Here is a 20,117-nt window from a genome sequence, read left to right as displayed (position 1 = left end):
GCTGCATATTGCCATCAACCAAGTTCCTATGTAGTCTGAGACCAACAGTCACAAACCTTTTTACCTACAAGATCTCTCCTAATTACAAGTACCTGTGCTCATGTAGGTGAACCAAGTAGATTTTCCTCCAGGTTCACAAATATCTGAAGCTCAAATGAACTGAAGCAAGACTCTATTATACCCTTGTGAATTTTCTATGAGAATTTCACACCAAACATCCAGATCAATCAAAAGTTCATTCAGACAACTAAACATTCATTTCCACATTCATTTTAGTCACAGATTTTATACTTGGTTCTTCTTCTCCTCTCTCTGAAACATTTCCTTCTTCTTCCACAATTTTTCTTTCTCTTCTTCCTTTTCTCTTCTTCGGGCAGAAATATCCATTTCCAATCTTGCTATCTCTTCCTGGTGGGCTTGCCATTGAAGAACCTAAAATAAAGATGAATACTTCAAAAATTATGCATACTCAAGGGATTTCACAAGTCATAATTAAACTAGGTTCCATATCAAGCAGCTATCAAATATGGTCTAATATATTGTGTGTGCACATGAATGAGGGATATGTAGGTGATGAATGTGCATGATGTGTATGTTAGTGTTAAAAGGAGAGAGCAACTTTACAATCACTTGATTCAGAGATTCTTCACCTGGATTCATGGAGAGAGGTCCTAGAGAGTCCGTAGATTGACTTCAAGGGATCTGTAAATTCCCATAAATAGTAAGTAAAAATTTGTCTTTTTGCATATGGAAAATAGGTTGGCCATCTTTCAAAAATTCTGAACCTCTGATGTATTTCAACCTATTTATTTTGTAAATGAGGAAAATGTGCCTGAATGAATTGAATGAAGATGTTCTTTTAAGAAAATTTCTGGGTATGTATATGTACTATTGGTAGAAATATAATTGGTACAGCATTCCTGGAGGGCATTTGGCAATATGTTTCACTTTGACCTACAACCCCACTTCTAGGAATTTATCCAACGAAGACAATCAACCAGACAATTGCACAAAAATGTACCCACAGAAACGTTCATTACAGTGTTGCTTAAAACAGAAAAATTGGAAAGAGTCTAAATGTCTAGCAATAGGAGACAGCTTAAATTAAATACGGTATCTTCACACAATTACTGCCATTGAAACAAAAATGCTATGTATCTATCTATATTCATTGACACAGAACATGTCCACAACATATTACCAGATGTAAAATATAGGTGCAAAACCACATTTATATTATGATCCCATTAATAGAAAACATCATCTTTGTATCTATACATAGAAAGAGATTTGAGGGAAGCAGATTTGGCCCAACAGATTGGGCATCTGCCTACCACATGGGAGGTCCAAGGTTCAAACCCAGGGCCTCCTGACCTGTGTGATGAGCCGGCCCCTGTGCAGTGCTGATGTGAGCAAAAGTGCCCTGCCATGCAGGGGTGTCCTCTGCGTAGGGGAGCCCCACACGCAAGGAGTACACCCAGTAAGGAAAGCTGCCCAGAGCGAAAGAAAGTGCAGCCTGCCCAGGAATGGCGCCGCACACACCAAGAGCTGACACAGCAAGATGACGCAACAAAAAGAGACGCAGATTCCCAGTACCACTGACAAGAATACAGGCAAACACAGAAGAACACGCAGCAAATGGACACAGAAAGCAGACAACTGGGGAGGCGGGGAAGAGGAGAGAAATTATTAAAATAAATAAATACATCTTTTTTTAAAAAAAGAGAGAGTTGAAAGGAGGATTACCAAAATATGATTAGTTATCTCTAAATAGTATTATTTCATGGAATTTAAATTTTATTATTTAAACCTTACTGTGTCAGATAGTTTTTTAAAAATAAATATAATATCTTTATAAGCAGGAAACTAATAAACTGACAAAACAAAAACAAATATTTACTTGGGCCATGTACACATGTGGCTAAAGAAGCAGTGAAGAAAAACACACAATAGTTAGAACATAACATTTGGAGACAGAACAGCTAGCCTAGCTAGTTACTATCTGCATGACCTAAGAAATTAATGTGTCTGAATCTCAGTTTCCTTCATTGTAAATTCAAGATAATAATACCTTACTCAAAGTGTGTCTTATGAGGAATATTACTTGAGACTATATGCAAAAGCATTGGGTAAAGTGCCAACAATATATTATGCACACAAATGTTATTCTACCCACTTCTTCTTCATGTTTTCAACTGGAGAATTATTATGGATGATTCCTTGTATTCTACCAATATTATACAAAATAAAAGAAATCATTGGAAAAGGCAAAAAAAAAAAAAAGAAGCAGTGAAGAAGGATGCGAAGGTAAGGAAAACTATTTTTAGAAAAGGATGGGGCTAACATTCATAGTTAATGACTCATGTCTTGCATATTTCACGTAAGCATGGCTCATTAATGGTAATGTTAAAATGAAAGTTGGATAAACACAAAAATGTCTTATAAATATGTTAAAATTATTCTAAATAGTTTTTTTCCTGCACTTACATTATTCAAAGTTTTAGTCTTGAAAGATATTTTTGTGCTATTGATCATAGTAATCAAGGAAATTCTTCTACTCTTGGTTTTCAAACACACTTAGGTTTCTCCCATTCTTGTTCTAACCTTGATATGTTTCTCTCTTCTTTGGAACTGCATTCCTAGGATAGATCGTCCATGCAATCTGTCTTGACCTCCTGCTACTAAACCATTCCTTTCTACAATCTACCTTACATGTGTAACATGCTACAATTCAAAGTCAGTTCTCTTGTCAAGTGTTGCCAGTGATCTCTTACCTAGACACCCAAAAGATAGTTCTTAGTCCCACTTTCCTTGACCTCATGGATCCTGTTGACCATCTCCTCATGCTTTTAAAAACTCTGTCCAACCTAGGCCGTGACATTACTCACCCCTGCTTCTGTGCCAGTGGATGCTTCTCTCCTTTCTTCTCCCTGCTTCCTATGTCCACTCTACATCTCAAACCCTACTGATATCCTCGCTATTTGACTTTCAGCCTCTCTCTTTATATTCATTATTTGGTGTACTCATCTTCTCCTATGACTTTGCCTACCAGTTCTATGTGTTTGACTCTTAAAATTTACATTATCGGTGCTACCTTTTTGTCTGTAATCCAATCTTAATACATTCTTACCTGCTTGGCTATTTGTATGTGTACCCCAAATTCAACATTTCCCCAATTAAACTTAACATCTTTAACTCGGCTGTGGACTTGGCCCAGTGGTTAGGGAGACTGTCTACCACATGGAAGGTCCACGGTTCAAACCCCAGGCCTCCTTGACCTGTGTGGAGCTGGCCCATGCGCAGTGCTGATGTGCGCAAGGAGTGCCGCGCCATGCAGGGGTGTCCCCCGCATAGGAGAGCCCCACACCCAAGGAGTGCACCCTGTAAGGAGAGCCGCCCAGTGCGAAAGAAAGTGCAGCCTGCCCAGGAATGGTGCCACACACACGGAGAGCTGGCACAACAAGATGAAGCAACCAAAAGAAACACAGATTCCCGTGCCGCTGACAACACCAGAAGTGGACAAAGAAGACGCAGCAAATAGACACAGAACAGACAACTGGGGTGGGGAGGGGAAGGGGAGAGAAATAAATAAATAAATAAATCTTTAAAAAAAAAAAATCTTTAACTCTGCTACAGCTCCACACCAAGCCCTTAGCAACCGCCTCTCCTTTCCAGATATCCTTGTTTGGTCTTTGGAACCACAACTCTCCCAGTAGTTTGGACTTTTATTTGTTTGTTATTTGGATGGAAAATATTTTATTCTTATCTTTTTTTTAAAAAGATACATAAATTGCACAAAATGTTACATTAACAAATATGAGGTTCCCACATACCCCTCACCCCACACCCCCCCACTACTCCCACATCAACAGCTTCTTTCATTAGTGTGGCACATTCATTGCCTTTGTTGAACACATTTTGGAGCACTGCTACACAGCACGGATTATGGTTTACGTTGCAGTTTATACTCTCTCCCAGCCCATTCAGTGGGTTATGGCAGGATATATAACATCCTGCATCTGTCCTTGCAGTATCATTCAGGACAACTCCAAGTCCCGAAAATGCCCCCATTTCATACTGCTTTTTCCCTCTCCCTGCCTTCAGCAATTCCCGTGGCCACTGTCTCCACATTAATGATACAACTTCCTCCATCGTTAGAGTCACAATAATTCCACAGCAGAATACCAGTAAGTCCACTCTAATCTATACTCCATTCCTCCATCCTGAGGACCCTGGGATGGCAATGCCCACTCCACCTCTAAATTGAGAGGGGTGGATTTTTAAATTACTCCATACCCAGCAGCATGACTAATTCTTTGCATTTTACATCTGAGTTGGGCAACCTTATACTTCCTAGCTCAGATGAGCTTTTATTTATGAAAAATTAATTTTCAAACCATTGACCTTTCCTAGTTTACTCTATTAAAGCTACCTAGTCAAATTGTAGAGAATTTAATCATGTCCCTCAAAAAGACATGTTCAAGTCCTTTGAACTCATTTATAAATAGGACCTTTGGTGACATTATTTTTAGTTAAAGATATAAACTCATTTGTGAATAGGCTCTTCGAACATCCTATTTAGATGAAGCCAAATTGAATCAAGATGAGCCTTAATCCAAGTGACTGAAGTTCTTTTAAGCAAAGGAAGTAGAAAACAGAAATTAAAAGTAATCAGAGGGAAGCAGATGTGGCTCAAGCAATTGGGCTCCCATCTACCATATAGGAGGTCCAGGGTTTGATGCCCAGGGCCTCCTGGTGAAGGCAAGCTGGCCAATGTGTCGAGCTGGCCCATGTGGAGTGCTGGCCAGCGTGGAATACAGCCCTGCACAGGAATGCTGGCCCACACAGAGAGCTGGCACAGCAAGATGACGCAACAAAAAAGAGAAACAAGAGGAGAGATAATAACAGATGCTGCAGATCAGGGAACTGAGGTGGCACAAGAGAATGATCACCTCTCTCCCACTCCAGAAGATCCTAAGATCAGTTCCCAGAGCTGCCTAATGAGAATACAAGCAGACACAGAAGAACACACAGAGAATGGACACAGAGCAGACAATGGAAAGAGGGGAGAGAAATAAATAAATAAATCTTTAAAAAAAAAAAAAAAGGCAACCAGAGAATGTGGCAGATTGCCATGTGAAGGAGGCAGAGATGCAAGCCAAGAAACCCCAAAGTTCACCAGCAAGCCAGCACCAGAAGTTTATAGATTCTGGAAGAAAGGGTGACCCGTTGAGATCTTGATTTTGGTTGTCTTCTCCAAAACCATGAGACTAAGTTCCTATTTTTTAAGCCAACCCATTTTTGTGGTATTTATCATAGCATCCCTTGTGAACTATGAGACTGCTCAAAGTCTTTTGCCAAATATATTTAGAATAAGACCACAAATTTCATGGGGGTGATTTATTTAGGATCTAAATAATTTAGCTTTCTCATTCCCAACCAATGCTTCTCTGTAATGTAATGGCCATTCTGATTCTTAGCCTTATGGTGCAGTCCACACTATTTCCCCATCTGGAATGTCCTCAGTTCCCCCTCTATTATATAAAATGCTTATTGGTTCAGCTTATGTACCACATCTACCATGAAACAATCTCCAGCCAATGCTCATCTCTCTTTAATTCCCTTACTATGCCATAACTGCTTTCTAATTGTTTTGAGCTTATTTTTTCTATTTCCATTTAGAGTAGGGACCATCCATATAAAAACATACATATATTTTGTCTTCCCATTAAATTGTGTAGCAGAGTGTTGGCACATCAGAGGTGCTCAATAATTACCTCTTGTTTAATTTATCACAATAAATATTTTAAATGAAACCTAATAATGAAGGAAAAAAATGATTGTATCAGAATATACCTTTTTTTTTTTTTTTTTTTCTGTAGAGGCACTGGGGCCAGGAATTGAACCTGGGACTTCATATGTGGGAAGCTGGTACTCAACCACTGAGCCACATCAGCTTCCCTGAGTTGGTTTTATTGTTTGTTTGCTTGTTGTTGTTGTTTTTAGGAGCCACCAGAAATCGAACTCAGGACCTCCCATGTGAGAAGCTGTTGCTCAACTGCTTGAGCCACATCTGTTCCCAGAATATACCACTTTAAACACCTAATAAAATAATGGATCCTAGTTCATGATCATCAGTGGCTACTGAAACCTTCACATTCACAACTGATAGGCAGGCAACAACTCACACAATGAACAATGTTAAAAATATGGAGAAATAAGCAGAGTTATATCTATCTTATTGAATTATACAACACTCCCATGAACTACTTTTTCCAAAAAGTAAAAGTAAATCTCGTAAAATCCTTAGACCTACCCATCATTTACAGGGAATTCAACCAACAGAGAAATATATTAAACAATAGTGACAGATAAAGCAGATACAACCCCCAGATATTGGTTCCTTTGAAGGCTAAAGAGACCCATGAGAGTTATGGCCATGGCCGATGGGGTTAACTACCAGGGCAGATGGCCCCTCTTTGGAAATGGTGTTTATGTGTGATGAATCTGGACTCAGATGGGATCTCCCTTCATAAGACTTTCATGCTAATGTGCTGGAGGTGCAGTTAACGTTGGGATTTAAGATATATTTAGGGGATTTGAATCTCTGGACTGACAATGTGATAGCCAGGTCCTGAGCCTCAACAGACTCCAGCACCTACAATCTGATTTATTGGACTTACCACACTCAGCTAAGATGGAGTTGAAGAAGGACAATCACCACACCATGGAGCCTAGAGTGATTACAACTGAAAATGGGAGGATTGCATCCAGCATCCATGTGGAATTTGAGCCTCCTCTTGACATAGAGGTGCAATGGACACAACCAATCCAATGTCCACATAGAAGAGGTGGTATTGGATTGAGAAAAGTGGACATGGTGGACGATGGGTATGGGGAAAGGCAGGAAGAGATGAGAGGTGGAGGTGTCTTTGGGACATGGAGCTGCCCTGGATGGTGCTTCAGAGGCAATCACCGGACATTGTAAATCCTCACAGGGCCCACTGGATGGAATGGAGGAGAGTATGGGCCATGATGTGGACCATTGACTATGAGGTGCAGAGGTGCCCAAAGATGTACTTACCAAATCCAATGGATGTGTCATGATGATGGGAACGAGTGTTGTTGGGGGGGGAGAGGGGGGGGTGGGGGAGCGGGGTTGAATGGGACCTCACATATATATTTTTGATGTAATATTATTACAAAGTCAATAAAAAAAAAAAAAAAAAAAACAATAGTATGGGCAAGCAATCAGCAAAGTTCAAAATTTGGGAAACTTTAAAAGACTTTAACAAATTACAAGACAAAAAGAGGGAGGGAAAACTGTAGATTTGAGAGACAAATCAACCAAATATGGATCATACTTGGATTCTGACTTGAATAAACCACACTAGAAATAAATGAGACAGTTAGAGATATTTCAAAATTGACTTATTAGTTGATACTATTGGAATTATTGTTAAAATTTTAGGTATAATAGCGTGGTTATGATTATTTAAAGCATCCTTTCAGTCATATATATTTAAATATATGTATATATAAATATATAAGTATATAAAAATATATTGATATATGTATACATATTGCAATGCTACCAAATGATATGATGTCTGGGATTTGCTTCAGTATAATCCAATGGACAAGATAGAGTAAGTAAGGGTTTAAATGAAACCAGATTGGATAGTCTGAGTTGGTAATTGTTGAAGTTGAGTTATGACAGACTTTCTAGATGTTTTAAATTTTCCACAATAAAATTTTTTAAACTAAAACACAACATAAAATGAATCACCAAAGTGATTTGTATAATAAAATACTGTAGTCTCAAGATTTGGAAACAGTAGGATGGAAGATTTGAGATGCATTGAAACTAATGAAAAAAAATCAGCATACATTCAGTCTTTCTTAGTACTGAGATTAATTGCAATAAATTTCAATGAAAAGGAATTTATATTTTGGAACTATTCTTTTCATCTTTTGACTTAAATAGGCTACGGGAATTATTATTGAATGACATTTACTTATATTATATCATATGATTTGAAGAAGCAGAAGTATAAAGATCTATAATTGGAGAAATTTTCAGTTTTTGTTTTATAAGGCAAGGCTAGCAATAAAATAACTAAATCCCTAGTCTACCCACCCTGTAACCCCTTTCTTGTCATATTGTTTGCAAGTTTAAATGATGCGTCTTCTGTTCTTCAGAAAAGATAAGATTATGCTGATTTTTTAACAAGGACATACACACCATACAATCATGAAATGACTGAAAGTTCAACAAACCAAAGCCAATGGATAGTGGATGTTGAACAACACATGAAAAAAAAAAAAAAAAGAAAGAAATGATGGAAAACATCACAGAGCAAGAAAGCCTCAGCCTTCAGAGATGAACTGTTTTCATTTAATATTAGAATCACAGAAATGGTCTGGGTTTTAAAGACTTACCTGACATCAATAATACACAAAATCATTTGTAGTGATAACAATATACCATAAAAGAAAGTTGAACAGTAAAAGAGAGAAGGTTGTCAAGGCTGATATTGTATTTTAAGTAGCTAGAGTTGTGAGATCTTAACAATGAGAATCAGGCTTGGGAGCAATCAGTATCTAAGCAATAAGGTAAAACAGGACTTTCTCAGAATGCACCATGGGTGGGTGAAGAATCTGGTGGGAGAAGGGTGCCATTGAAAAGATATTTATCCAAAGGATCCCCACAGAGGGAGCCAAAGGATTTGGATGGTCCCATGTGGAGAGAATGACAACCAATTTTGTGGTAACTTTTGAGATGCCCAAGAATAAGAAAACTGGCAGGTGGGCAAAGGAATCAATATTAACACAATAGACTAAAGCATGGAAGACTTTTGAGTGAACAGGGACCAAAAAGGAAAAATAGTACAGAAGAACATTTCAGTGGTTTTACTTTAAAGGGCTTGCTAATTATAGAGCTTTAAACAGAGCATGTGAACATAACTATGTATCAATAATAACCATGAAAGAATATTACCACAGTGGCAGTCAAGAACATGCTACAGGAAAACTATTATTTAGATTATTAACTACAGGACATTTTTCCAGGTCTTTAGTTAATACTGTTAAAAATATTCCTGCCAAGGGTATAGTCTTTGAATGGAATCCTAACTTCACAGGGGACAAAAGACATTTAAAATATGTTCATCTATAGCAAATGAAAAATTAAGGGTTTAGAAAGTAAAATGAAAATGGTTAGCAGCATAACATGTTCTTCTTGCTCTTAATAAAAAATAAATGGTCCAAGTAAAATTGATAAACATATATTCTACAAAGGGAAAAGTACTAGAAAGAAAACAAACAAACAAAAATGAAACCTGTGAAAATTTCAAAGGTAATAATTGAAATTAATATCCAAAGGAACCATATATTTTTTTTTAAAACCTCCTCTTTTCCTCCCCCCCCCCTTTTTTAAAGATTTATTTATTTATTTATTTCTCTCCTCTTCCCCCCCCCCCCCACCCTGGTTGTCTGTTCTCTGTGTCTATTTGCTGCGTCATTGTCTTTGTCCGCTTCTGTTGTTGTTAGCGGCACGGGAATCTGTGTTTCTTTTTGTTGCGTCAGCTCTCCGTGTTTGCGGCGCCATTCCTGGGCAGGCTGCACTTTCTTTTGCGCTGGGTGGCTCTCCTTACGGGGCGCACTCCTTGCGCGTGGGGCTCCCCTACGCGGGGGACATACCTGGGTGGCACGGCGCTCCTTGCGCACATCAGCACTGCGCATGGGCCAGCTCCACACGGGTCAAGGAGGCCCGGGGTTTGAACCACGGACTTCCCAATGTGGTAGACGGATGCCCTGACCACTGGGCAAAGTCCACCGCCAGGAACCATATTAATACTAACAATTTTACATTGAAGTTGAGAGCTTTGAAAAATTCTATTTTAAGTAGCAGTGTGGTATAAAGGAAATGAGTATTGAACTGTTGGTCAGAATTCATGCTTTTTAGTCCCATCTCTGCCACTGACCAACAGCAGTGTAACGTTGGGCAAATGGCTAACTGGATCAGGTTACCTCCATAGTTCCTATCTGTTATATTGTTCTGATTCTGTTTTATACTTTCTTCAAAAAGGGAGATCACAATTTGATATGTTCTGCAATTTTCTTCTGCAAGCTACAAGAATTGCAATGAGAAGTGTCAGGATTTTACAGACCGTTTGATTAATAATAGACAAACATTAATATTATATTCAATCAGCCATATATATCGAAACATAGTGTGATATGGTTGTTTCGCAGTACAAATAAAAGGAAAGGTACCAACTGACCAGTGCCTATAACCAACAACAATAAAATATTTAAAACCACCATTTACAAGGTTTATTGTGCGCCAGGCCTATGCTTTATAAAGGTATTAAACACCTGGTGGATATATTCCTTCCTGTTTCCTTCACTCATCATCCATGACTAACTTCTACTTATCTCACTCAAGTCTAAGCTTAGATACAATTTGCTCCAAGAAGCCTTCCCTAACTCACCCTGCCATGTCAGGGGCTTCTTCTCTGCTTCCATCACACCTGTCCCTCTTCAATTACAGCATGCATTAAACCCTTTGGAATTGCCTATACCTCCTTCTTAGCTTCAAGCCTCTTAAGGCCAGGGGCCGAATTTGTCTTATTCATAGGCTTTGTCTCCAGAGCCCAGCATAGCTTCCAGCACTTAGTAAGGGCTCCATAAATATTTGTTGGGTAGGTAAGGATTTCAGGCTTTGCTCAGAAATTAGACTGACAGTATTTTCCTTTCTCCCCCTGGATTCGTATTTTTTTTCCCTCTTTATTTATTTTTTAAATGTTACATTCAAAAAATATGAGATCCCCATATATCCCCAACCCCTCACTCCACTCCTCCCATATCAACAACTTCTTCAATCATCGTGGGACATTCATTGTCCCACGTGAGGATTGGTCTTTAGAAAGAAAAAAGTTCCGTTTCTATACTACCATTTTTTGATTCCTCCACTGTGTTTTCTGATGTGGAAATATCCAGAAAACCTTGTTAGGATTTTCAACAACTAATTCATATTTCTATCAACGTTTAGAGGAAATGTGTAAAAAGTTGCAAGCAAATCCCTTTCTCTGTTTCTTCCCTAAATGTTCCTAAAAGCTTTTAAATTCAGTTCAGCTGAGTAAACTTCAAATTTTCATTTTATTAAACTTTTAAAAGACTGGTAGCTCCATTAAATTCTTTCCAAATGTCCCACCATTTTTCAGTATTTACCTATTTTATCTCACCTGTTCCATTTATGTTTGAATTTCACTCATGAAATACAGTGCCTGTGATTTCACATAGGTTATTAAAGCTTTCTGTTCTCTGCTTGGTATTTTTGCTTAGCAGAAAGATTTGGTTTCCCTCTTCGTTTCACAACTGTCCTTTGGTTTCTTGGGTAACTTTATAAGTGCATTTTTATCACCCCTCTTTGGTAACTGCTTTCCATTTTCAGGGGCTGTTTATTAGTCTTTTTCAGAATCTCAAAGAGTATGTACTGGCATTAGCAGTACAGTGTTCTTTTCTTTTCAAGTAAAATCTTACAAAGTTTCATTTAGTTGGTCCTGGAGAATCAAATATAGGTGTAAAATAAGACTTTTAGAGGAAAAAGAAAACAAACTAACTGCCAATAAGCAGAAAGCTATCAACAGACATTTTTTTTCCTAAAGGACAAAAATTATAAACTGCTTTTTAACCATGAAGTTGAAAAATCCAAATTATGCAATAAAAAGAGTCAGAAAGCTAGACTAAGGAAATCAGGAAATCACTTGCCTGACGACTATGAGATTTTGGGAAATCACTTTCCTTTACTGGGCTTCAAATCCAACTCTAAAAATTAAAGGGGTGGACTACATCAGAGTTTTTCAAACAGGAGGTCACAAGTCATTAGTGGATCATGATGTTATTTTTGGGGGCAGCAACTAGAATTTTTATGAAAGAGAAAAGAATTGAAAATAGTGTGTCCCATGTTATTACATTAATACTTTTTCAAGAAATTTTCTGTTGACATTCCCTGTGTGTGTTTATGTGTGTGTGTGTGTATTGGTTTGCAATGTAAAATATATTTTTCACTGAGTTTCAGTCAAAACAGCTTGAAAAATCTCCAGGAAACTCTCTATTATCCCTCCCAATGCTAAGATTCTATGATTCTGTGATACAAAGACCAAGGCTATTGTGCCTCCATCATTGAGCCATAGTCCTCCTTATTCCTTCTGCAACCTACCCAAAGCACAATCAAGATCAGAGGATCCAGGCTTTGTAATCATAAACCAAGGCTTGAATCCTGTCTCTGTGGCTTACTCTGGTGCTCCTTGGGGTATACTGTTTAACTACTTAGCACCACAGATTAATGTAAAATGGGATAATAACACACCTTACAGGCTTCCTGTGTAAATACTATTAGTTGCACAAACCAGAAACTCAGGAATCATCTGACAATGCCTATCCCAGATACTCCATATACAATTCATCACCAAGTCCCATCGACTGTACCTCCTGACTATATCTTAGACCTGTTCATTTCTTTCCATCTCTTAGGTCACCACCCTGCAAAAGTTACTTTTATCATTCTTGCCCCTCTTTCTAAATGCTGAGCCCAGAGTATTTTTTCCCAGAATATACCTTGATCATGTCTTATTCCTTGCCCATACCCTCACTCCCTTGCCTAACACCTTTTAATGTTTTCCACTGCTTTTAGGATGAAGTTTAAACTCCCAACTATGGCCTCCAAGGCCCCAAGAGTTTGTCCTGCCTTTGTCTGCAGTTCCAACTCATAATCCTTTACCAAGCCTGGAAGGCTTGTCCCCTCCTCCCTGACTCTTCCATCCCTTTTTCTAATCGATACTTGGTTACAAATTTCAGCTCCAATGTCTGTCAGGGAATTCTTACCCAGACCTACATGAGATCAAGCCCTTTAGTTATTCCCTCCCATGGCACTGTTTACTTTTTTTTAAGGTACTTATCATAAATTGAAATTATACATTCAGTCCTATGATTTCTTGATCTGCTTCTGTTTTTCCTCTAGAAGGTAATCTCCATGAGAACCAGGACCATATCTGAATGGTTCACCATTTTTTTCTCCAGTACCTTACACACTAGTTGGCACCTACACTTTAAAGTATTCATATGAATGAGTAAATTAGATAAGAAAGTGTAAGTGCTACACAAATGTTAATTATGTTTCTGGATTGCTGTAATTGCTTCCTAGCTGGCTTTTTTTTTTTTTAACTTCAATGTCACCTTGACCCAACCCATCCTATGTACATCTGTCTATTAGATTTCCACATTTTTCTCTCTTGCTCAAGAGTCTCATAAAGAACAGATCTGTTCAGAACATACTAACACTCTACTTTGGGGCATATACCCTTGAATAAGGTCTTGAGAAAGATTAGACTGACATATGTATATGTCTATCTTCCACAATGGATAGAGGGTACTGAAACTTATTCTCCTGATACTCAATAATACCTACTAAATGTGTTAAATATATTTAGCACTTTGTTACTTTATATAAAACTTTTGTTTATTAACCGTTTAATATGCATAGTCCATCTTCCCAACTACATTAGAAGCTTCCTGCATTCTGAGGTCAAAACTAACTCAATTTTTGTAGTCCATAACATACAATTAAACCCATAGAAGGAATGCAATAAACTCCTTATTAAAGATATCTGTGACCTTAAAAAAATTCATCAAGAAAGTTGAGACAACTTTCTGCTGAGACCTAAGTTTAATTTCAACATCAGAAAAGATTCCCCTTCAGATTCTGAAATTCTGAGCTCTCTCATCTTGGGTTATGTTTAAAAATAAAATATAGCACATCTGCTTAACAAGGCATTTGCCTAATTAATACAAGTGAAATGGATTATAGAAAAGAAAAGGAGTTATCTGTAATTATTTTTTATAATTTAGGGGTTATAATGTCTAGGGAGAAGGTAGGAGGTATGTGTTATATAATGTAAATAAACATTAGTAAACTATTTCTAAATACATAGGTTTATGTTAGCGTAACCAAACACCTCAAACTGCTGATATTTCCCTTACAGTTATTATTTTAATGAACAGAACATTGAGAGAACTGCTCGTAGATCAGTAACCACTGGAATACATTTTTATGAGAATAAGACCATTTTAGAGCTATGAAATGGAGAACACTGCTGAGAACGAAAATTAGGGAAAGTGATTATAGAGTGTGATAAAAGTGATTATAGCTTATGGATTTTCTCATTTATAGGACCCAAACTGGACGACTTCAATGAGAATACCTTTCTTCCCCTCAGCTCAGTTCTTTCTGCATATATCACAGAATCAAGAGAGATAATTTAAAGAAGTTGGCAGTACTTTTAATCTTTTCACACAAGAAACTCATTAAATTCAAACAGAGATCACAAGAGGATTGACCAGAAAAGGATAAAAGAAAGTGACTTCCATTACCATCAGCAAAGCCCCCTTCACTTGGGATGTTATTTAGCAATACATATTTCAGATTAGGTATAGTACATGTTGATGCTATGCATATTGCCTGAATGCCTTCCTCTAGAAAGGACAGTAAGAACACACTAGGAAAAAAGAAGCTATATCTTCAAAATAGAAAAAAAAAGGGGGGGTGGGGGTGGGGAGGAATGGGAGTACGAAGGGTAAAATGCAATATTAAGGGCCATTATATCCATGCACAGGACCTCATCCAGATTGTCCCCCTAAATGTTAATGGAAGTTACACACATCAATTCACAAGATGATATATCCCATTGTCTCGAACTTTGCCCAAATAGATACTAAGAAAGAGGGAGGATTCTACACTGGTATCATTTATTTTTACAGCTCAATTCTCTTGTGAAAAGGAAAGAATGTGAAGATGAACAAGTCTTTTACATTTTTTTAAAACAACAATTAATCCTCATGATAGAGATCAACAACAAAAGATCTGTGGTGCTTTGTCTTTGGAAAGATCTTTTGCATTTTTTTCTTCTAAAAAACGAAAACTACAATTCTCTCACAGATCAGGTATGTCTCTTTCAAAGGACTATACAAGACAGCTAAATTTTATTCACAAAGTCCCAAGTTGCAATTCCATTGCTGAAGCAGATGAAATACACAGAGTTCCTCTTATTAATTAATCTATGTTGCACATCTTTCCATCAAGAGAATCACTGCTTCCCTATCCTACATATAAAATCTCTGTGGTGAATAGAGAGCTGGCACATTATTCCACAGCAATGAAAGAAAAATTCATATTATTTTAAAGGTAGGTCAGTGATTTTTCAATGTATTCATAGAAATGGGCAGTCTTTCTTTTCCTTAAAGTCCTAGTAAACCTCTGAAATGAATGTATTGAATAGATAAACACTAGAACACTGTGCTTTTTTTAAAAGAATTTGTTTTATGTTCAAGATTTAGCCAGTTTTACTTCTAAATGGCAACTCCAAAGAAGCTCATTTATACATTTCTCTGACTTTGCCAATCTTGTAATTACTTATTCTTCGTATGCTTCTCTGAGAAAACCTATGACCCCTAACTTAAAATTCTATACTATTCAGTCAAGGAGACAAATCCGTCCTATTCCATAAAAATGTATTAAATAGAACATATAAAGCATGATGGTGTGAATCTAATTGCCACTCTGCAAGGAGATTTAGAATTGGAATTTGATCTTTAAGTCTACATTCTATTGCAAGTTTCCTGCTAACAAATAATTACTCCCAGCTAGAAAAAAAGATGCTATCAGTCATAACAGAGCTAATGTAACTGACTAATAATTCTATACACCATTATTTGAAAATGTCTTAGGTTTTTTCACATTTAAAATTACATTATTTTTTCATAGGAGTCAGATGAGTTATGGCATGATGGGTTTTTCATATGTATGATACTTCTATGTCATGTACATGTCATGGATCACACTGGGAAAGAATGTAAACTCTGAAAAATATAGTAATTAGTGCTTACATTAAGGCCTATTCTGAGAAATAAGAATAAGTCTCTATAATAATTGAATAAAGGCATATTTTAAAGAATTACTAACATGTCAGGATTAATTAATAAAATCCATGTTTCAACTCCACTGGCTAGCTGGACCCTCTTCCTTTTCCTGGAGTTCCCAGGATTCCTTTCTGGTTCTTTCCTTTACAATCAAGCTCTCAAACCCATGGATCCAGACCCATATGTCCCAAATGCCTGTTGGGCAGTCCACAGACTTCTAGAAACAACCATTCAAAAGAGAATCACTATCCTTCCCTCAGAACCTGTATTCCCTATCTAGGTTAATAGAATCACAGGTAACCCAGTTGCCCAAGCCAAGAATGACCCTAGACTCCTTGTTCTCTATTAAGGACAAGGACTGTGTCTTATTCAGGTTTTATATCTAGTCTCAGCCACTAATAGTATTAATGGACACAAAGAAGTATTAGAACTAAACAGGAAATAAGGGGAAGCAGAAGTGGCTCAACAGATAGAGCATCCGCCTACCATATGGGAGAGTCCAGGGTTCGATACCTAGGGCCTCCTGACCCGTGTGTTGAGCTGGCCCACATACAGAGCTGCTGTGTGCAAGGAGTGCCACACGTGCGCAGGGGGTGCACCCTGCAGGGAGAGCCACCCCGCGTGAAAAAAAAAAAAGCGCAGCCCACCTAGGAGCGGCACCTCACACACAGAAAGTTGATGCAGCAAGATGGCATAACAGAGGAGGAGACACAGTTTCCTGGTGCCATTGAGGGTGCAAGCGGAAGCAGACAATGGTGGTGGTGGTGGGGAATAAATAAAATAATTTTTTTTAAAAAATAAATAAATAGGAAATGAGGGGCTATGCCTTTTTCCCAGTTAATAACAAAGTCTTAACAATAGGAAAATGAATATATTATAGAACTGCACTGATCTCTGAAAGAATTAAAATTTGTTTTCCTGTAAATATTGAAAATTTCAGCTTCAGTTGTGAAAAATGCCTGTAATCTGCCTCTTCTTCCGGATCAGTCCTTCACTCACAGTTCAGTGACTTCAGTGAGCAAACAAACAACAAATTTTATTAGCAAATTATTTAAACCTACATATGTGCCTGAAAATGTTTCCTGGTCTCTTTGAAAATTTTTTTGTATTAGGAATAATTTATAGTCAGTAAAATTCATCCTTTCTAATATACAGTTCTGTGAGTTTTGACAAATGCCTACAGTCATGTAACCATCACCACAATCAAGATATACAACAATTCCATCACCCCCAAATTTCCCTGTGTCTCTTTGTAGTCAATGCTTTCCCCAACCCCAGGCCCTAGCATCATATAATATGTAGTCTTTTGGGTTTGGCTTCTTTCATTTAGCACAGTTCATTTGAAATTCATCCGTATTGTTGTATATATCAGTAGTTAGTCCTTTGTGTTGCTGAGAAATATTCCATTATGTGGATGTACCATGGATTGTTTATCCATTCACTAGTTGAGGGACATTTGGGTTGTTTCTGTTTGGGGTGATTATAAATCGAGTGCTATAAACATTTTTAGGTAGCCCTTTATACGAAAATAAGTTTCCATTTCACTTGTATAAGTACCTAGGAGTGGAATTGCTGGGTCATATGGAAAGTATGATACATATGTTGAACTTCATAAGAAACTGCCAAACAGCTTTTCTAAAATGCTGTACCGGGCGGCGGACTTGGCCCAGTGGTTAGGGCATCTGTCTACCACATGGGAGGTCCGCGGTTCAAACCCCGGGCCTCCTTGACCCATGTGGAGCTGGCCCATGCGCAGTGCTGATGCACCCAAAGAGTGCCCTGCCACACAGGGGTGTCCCCCACGTAGGAAAGCCCCACGCGCAAGGAGTGCACCCTGTAAGGAGAGCCGCCCAGTGCAAAAGAAAGTGCAGCCTGCCCAAGAATGGTGCCACACACACGGAGAGCTGACACAAGATGATGCAACAAAAGAAACAGATTCCCGTGTGGCTGACAACAGAAGCGGACAAAGAAGATGCAGCAAATAGACACAGAGAACAGACAACTGGGGTGGGAGGGGCGGGGAAGGGGAGAGAAATAAATAAATAAAATCTTAAAAAAAAATGCTGTACCATTGTGCATATCCATCTGGAATACATGAGAATTTTAGTTTCTCTACCTCCTCAGTAGCATTTCATATTTCAGATTTTGGAGGGTTTTGTTTTGTTTTGTTTTGTTTTGTGGGGCATTGATTTAAACTATTCTAATAAAAGTATAGTAGTATCTCATTGTCATTTTAATTTACCTGGCCTCTTTTAAATTATTTTTCTTCACTCTTATGTATCAACTGATGTTGCAGATATCCCTTCTGCACCACTCATACCCTCTTGGCCTACCTTTTAACTGCACCTGTTGTTGTGGCAACCAGCTGCTCAGAGGTATGCCTGAAGGGCACCTCAACCTCACCTCATCTGTACCATCTATCTCTCATTTTCTGCCTATATGAGGGCATCTCTGCACCCCCACCATGAAATATTTGCAAACACCTGCTCATTCCAATACACGTGCAAATGTAGAAGTAGAAGACAGTTAATATCTCATTCAAAAACACAGGGTGACTAACCAAAGCTTATTCTTTGAGAAAAATTGAAAAGCATTTCCAGAGAAAAGCTTGTTTACATTAGATTCTTTCACCTTCAAACAAAATCAAAGTTTCCAAATTTACTTATATATGCAAAAACACTAACTGGTCCATCCAGGAAAACCTAGAAAGCATCAAATACCAACCCTTTGCCTCAACATACACTGAAATCTAAGTTTAAGTTTTAATTCATTGTCTATACCGTGTACTGTATAAAAATGTCATAAGGTAAGTGTTTAAACTAAAAAAAACTTTGTTCTGACTCAACTGTGACTCAGGGCAGGATCCAAAGAGGAATTTTATAGTCTCTGCCCTGGGGTTTTATAGAGACTTAGTCTACTGCTCTGTGTTAGCCTCTAAAAGCACTGGCTCAACCTTAAAAGGAAACAGGAGGAGGAATTCTGGGAAGATGGCATTGAACTAGGTAGGCAAGGCTCAACTCTCTCACAAAAACAATGGAGAAAGGGCCAAAAGCTATCCAAGGACCTGCTTTTGAGGTCAGTAGACCAGGACAGTGCTGCACAACCCTCAGGAGGGCAAGGGACAGAGATGAAGAACCTGAAATGGACAACCATGAGTTATTAAACCACTGCTGGGGCCAGAAAGGGTACCCACCCCACACCCTCAAGGCATGCAGCCTAGAAAAAACCTGTGGTCCATTGTAGCCAACTGAGAGTAGAACCAACATCTTACTCCCTGGGAAAAGGAAAGGTGCAGCAGAGAGAGAAGAATGGTTTCTCTTCAGTGAATTTGGCCAGCAGAATCAGTTTTGAATCTCAGCTCTGGCCAAACCAGAAACCCAAGTGAGTGGAGGGTGAAAAATCACCACTGTGGGAAGGTTCACTGACAAGCACCATCTGCTGGCCAGCTGGGAATCTGCAAGGAGAAAAACTGCTTTTAGTTCTCTCTTAACCCCAGCTCCTGGGAGAAAATCTATGCCCATTGTGAGTGCCTGTTCTGATTTTGACAAAGTAAGCTGGGCAATTTTAAAGACCCAGAATAAGTTGAGCCAAAAATCAAAGAAAAACCATGAAAAACAAAAACACCAAAAACCACTAGGCAAGGGAGAGAAAATGACCTTCAGAGGAAATTCATCAACATATTCTGATGTCTAGACATGAACAAAATTTTACAAGCCATACTAGGAAACAAGAAGAAATGGCCCATCCAAAGGAACAAACCAAATATCCTAATGAGATATACAATTTAGACAACCAATCAATGATAATCACACAATCTCCTGAATCAATTCAAAGAATTGAAGGAAAATATGGTGAAAGAGACTAAGGCTATTAAGACACTGGGTGAATATAAAGAACAATTTGAAAGCCTGCAAAGAAGAGTAACAAAGCTGACGGGTATGAAAGACACAATGGAAGAGATTAAAAACACATTAGAGGCATATAACAGCAGAGTTGAATTGACTGAAGACAGAATTAGTGATATTGAGGACACAACATGTAAACTTGAAAAGACAGGATACTAGAAGAGAAGAGAAGGCGGGAAAAGGGAACACGTCTTTGGAAACTGAATGACACAAAACATACAAACATACACA

At 38.1% G+C, this 20,117-nt stretch overlaps 1 protein-coding gene and 1 non-coding gene across 4 annotated transcripts in view; both read right to left on the bottom strand.

Annotated features, from left to right (window-relative positions):
* CCDC148 (coiled-coil domain containing 148) overlaps positions 1–20,117 on the bottom strand; it is a 266,519-nt gene that overhangs the window by 91,643 nt on the left and 154,759 nt on the right. For all 3 annotated transcript variants that reach the window (XM_058300887.2, XM_071216424.1, XM_071216425.1), the window contains one exon: positions 292–432. In XM_058300887.2, coding sequence (XP_058156870.1) covers positions 292–432 — 141 coding nt within the window. The remainder of the gene's footprint in view (positions 1–291; positions 433–20,117) is intronic.
* LOC111759391 (small nucleolar RNA SNORA26) lies at positions 18,825–18,947 on the bottom strand. The gene has a single exon (XR_002793386.1). It is a non-coding gene; the product is annotated as a small nucleolar RNA SNORA26 (small nucleolar RNA).

Source organism: Dasypus novemcinctus, chromosome 7, assembly GCF_030445035.2.
Source record: "Dasypus novemcinctus isolate mDasNov1 chromosome 7, mDasNov1.1.hap2, whole genome shotgun sequence".
NCBI classification, from domain to species: domain Eukaryota; kingdom Metazoa; phylum Chordata; class Mammalia; order Cingulata; family Dasypodidae; genus Dasypus; species Dasypus novemcinctus.
This window is presented reverse-complemented; position numbering and strand designations above follow the sequence as displayed.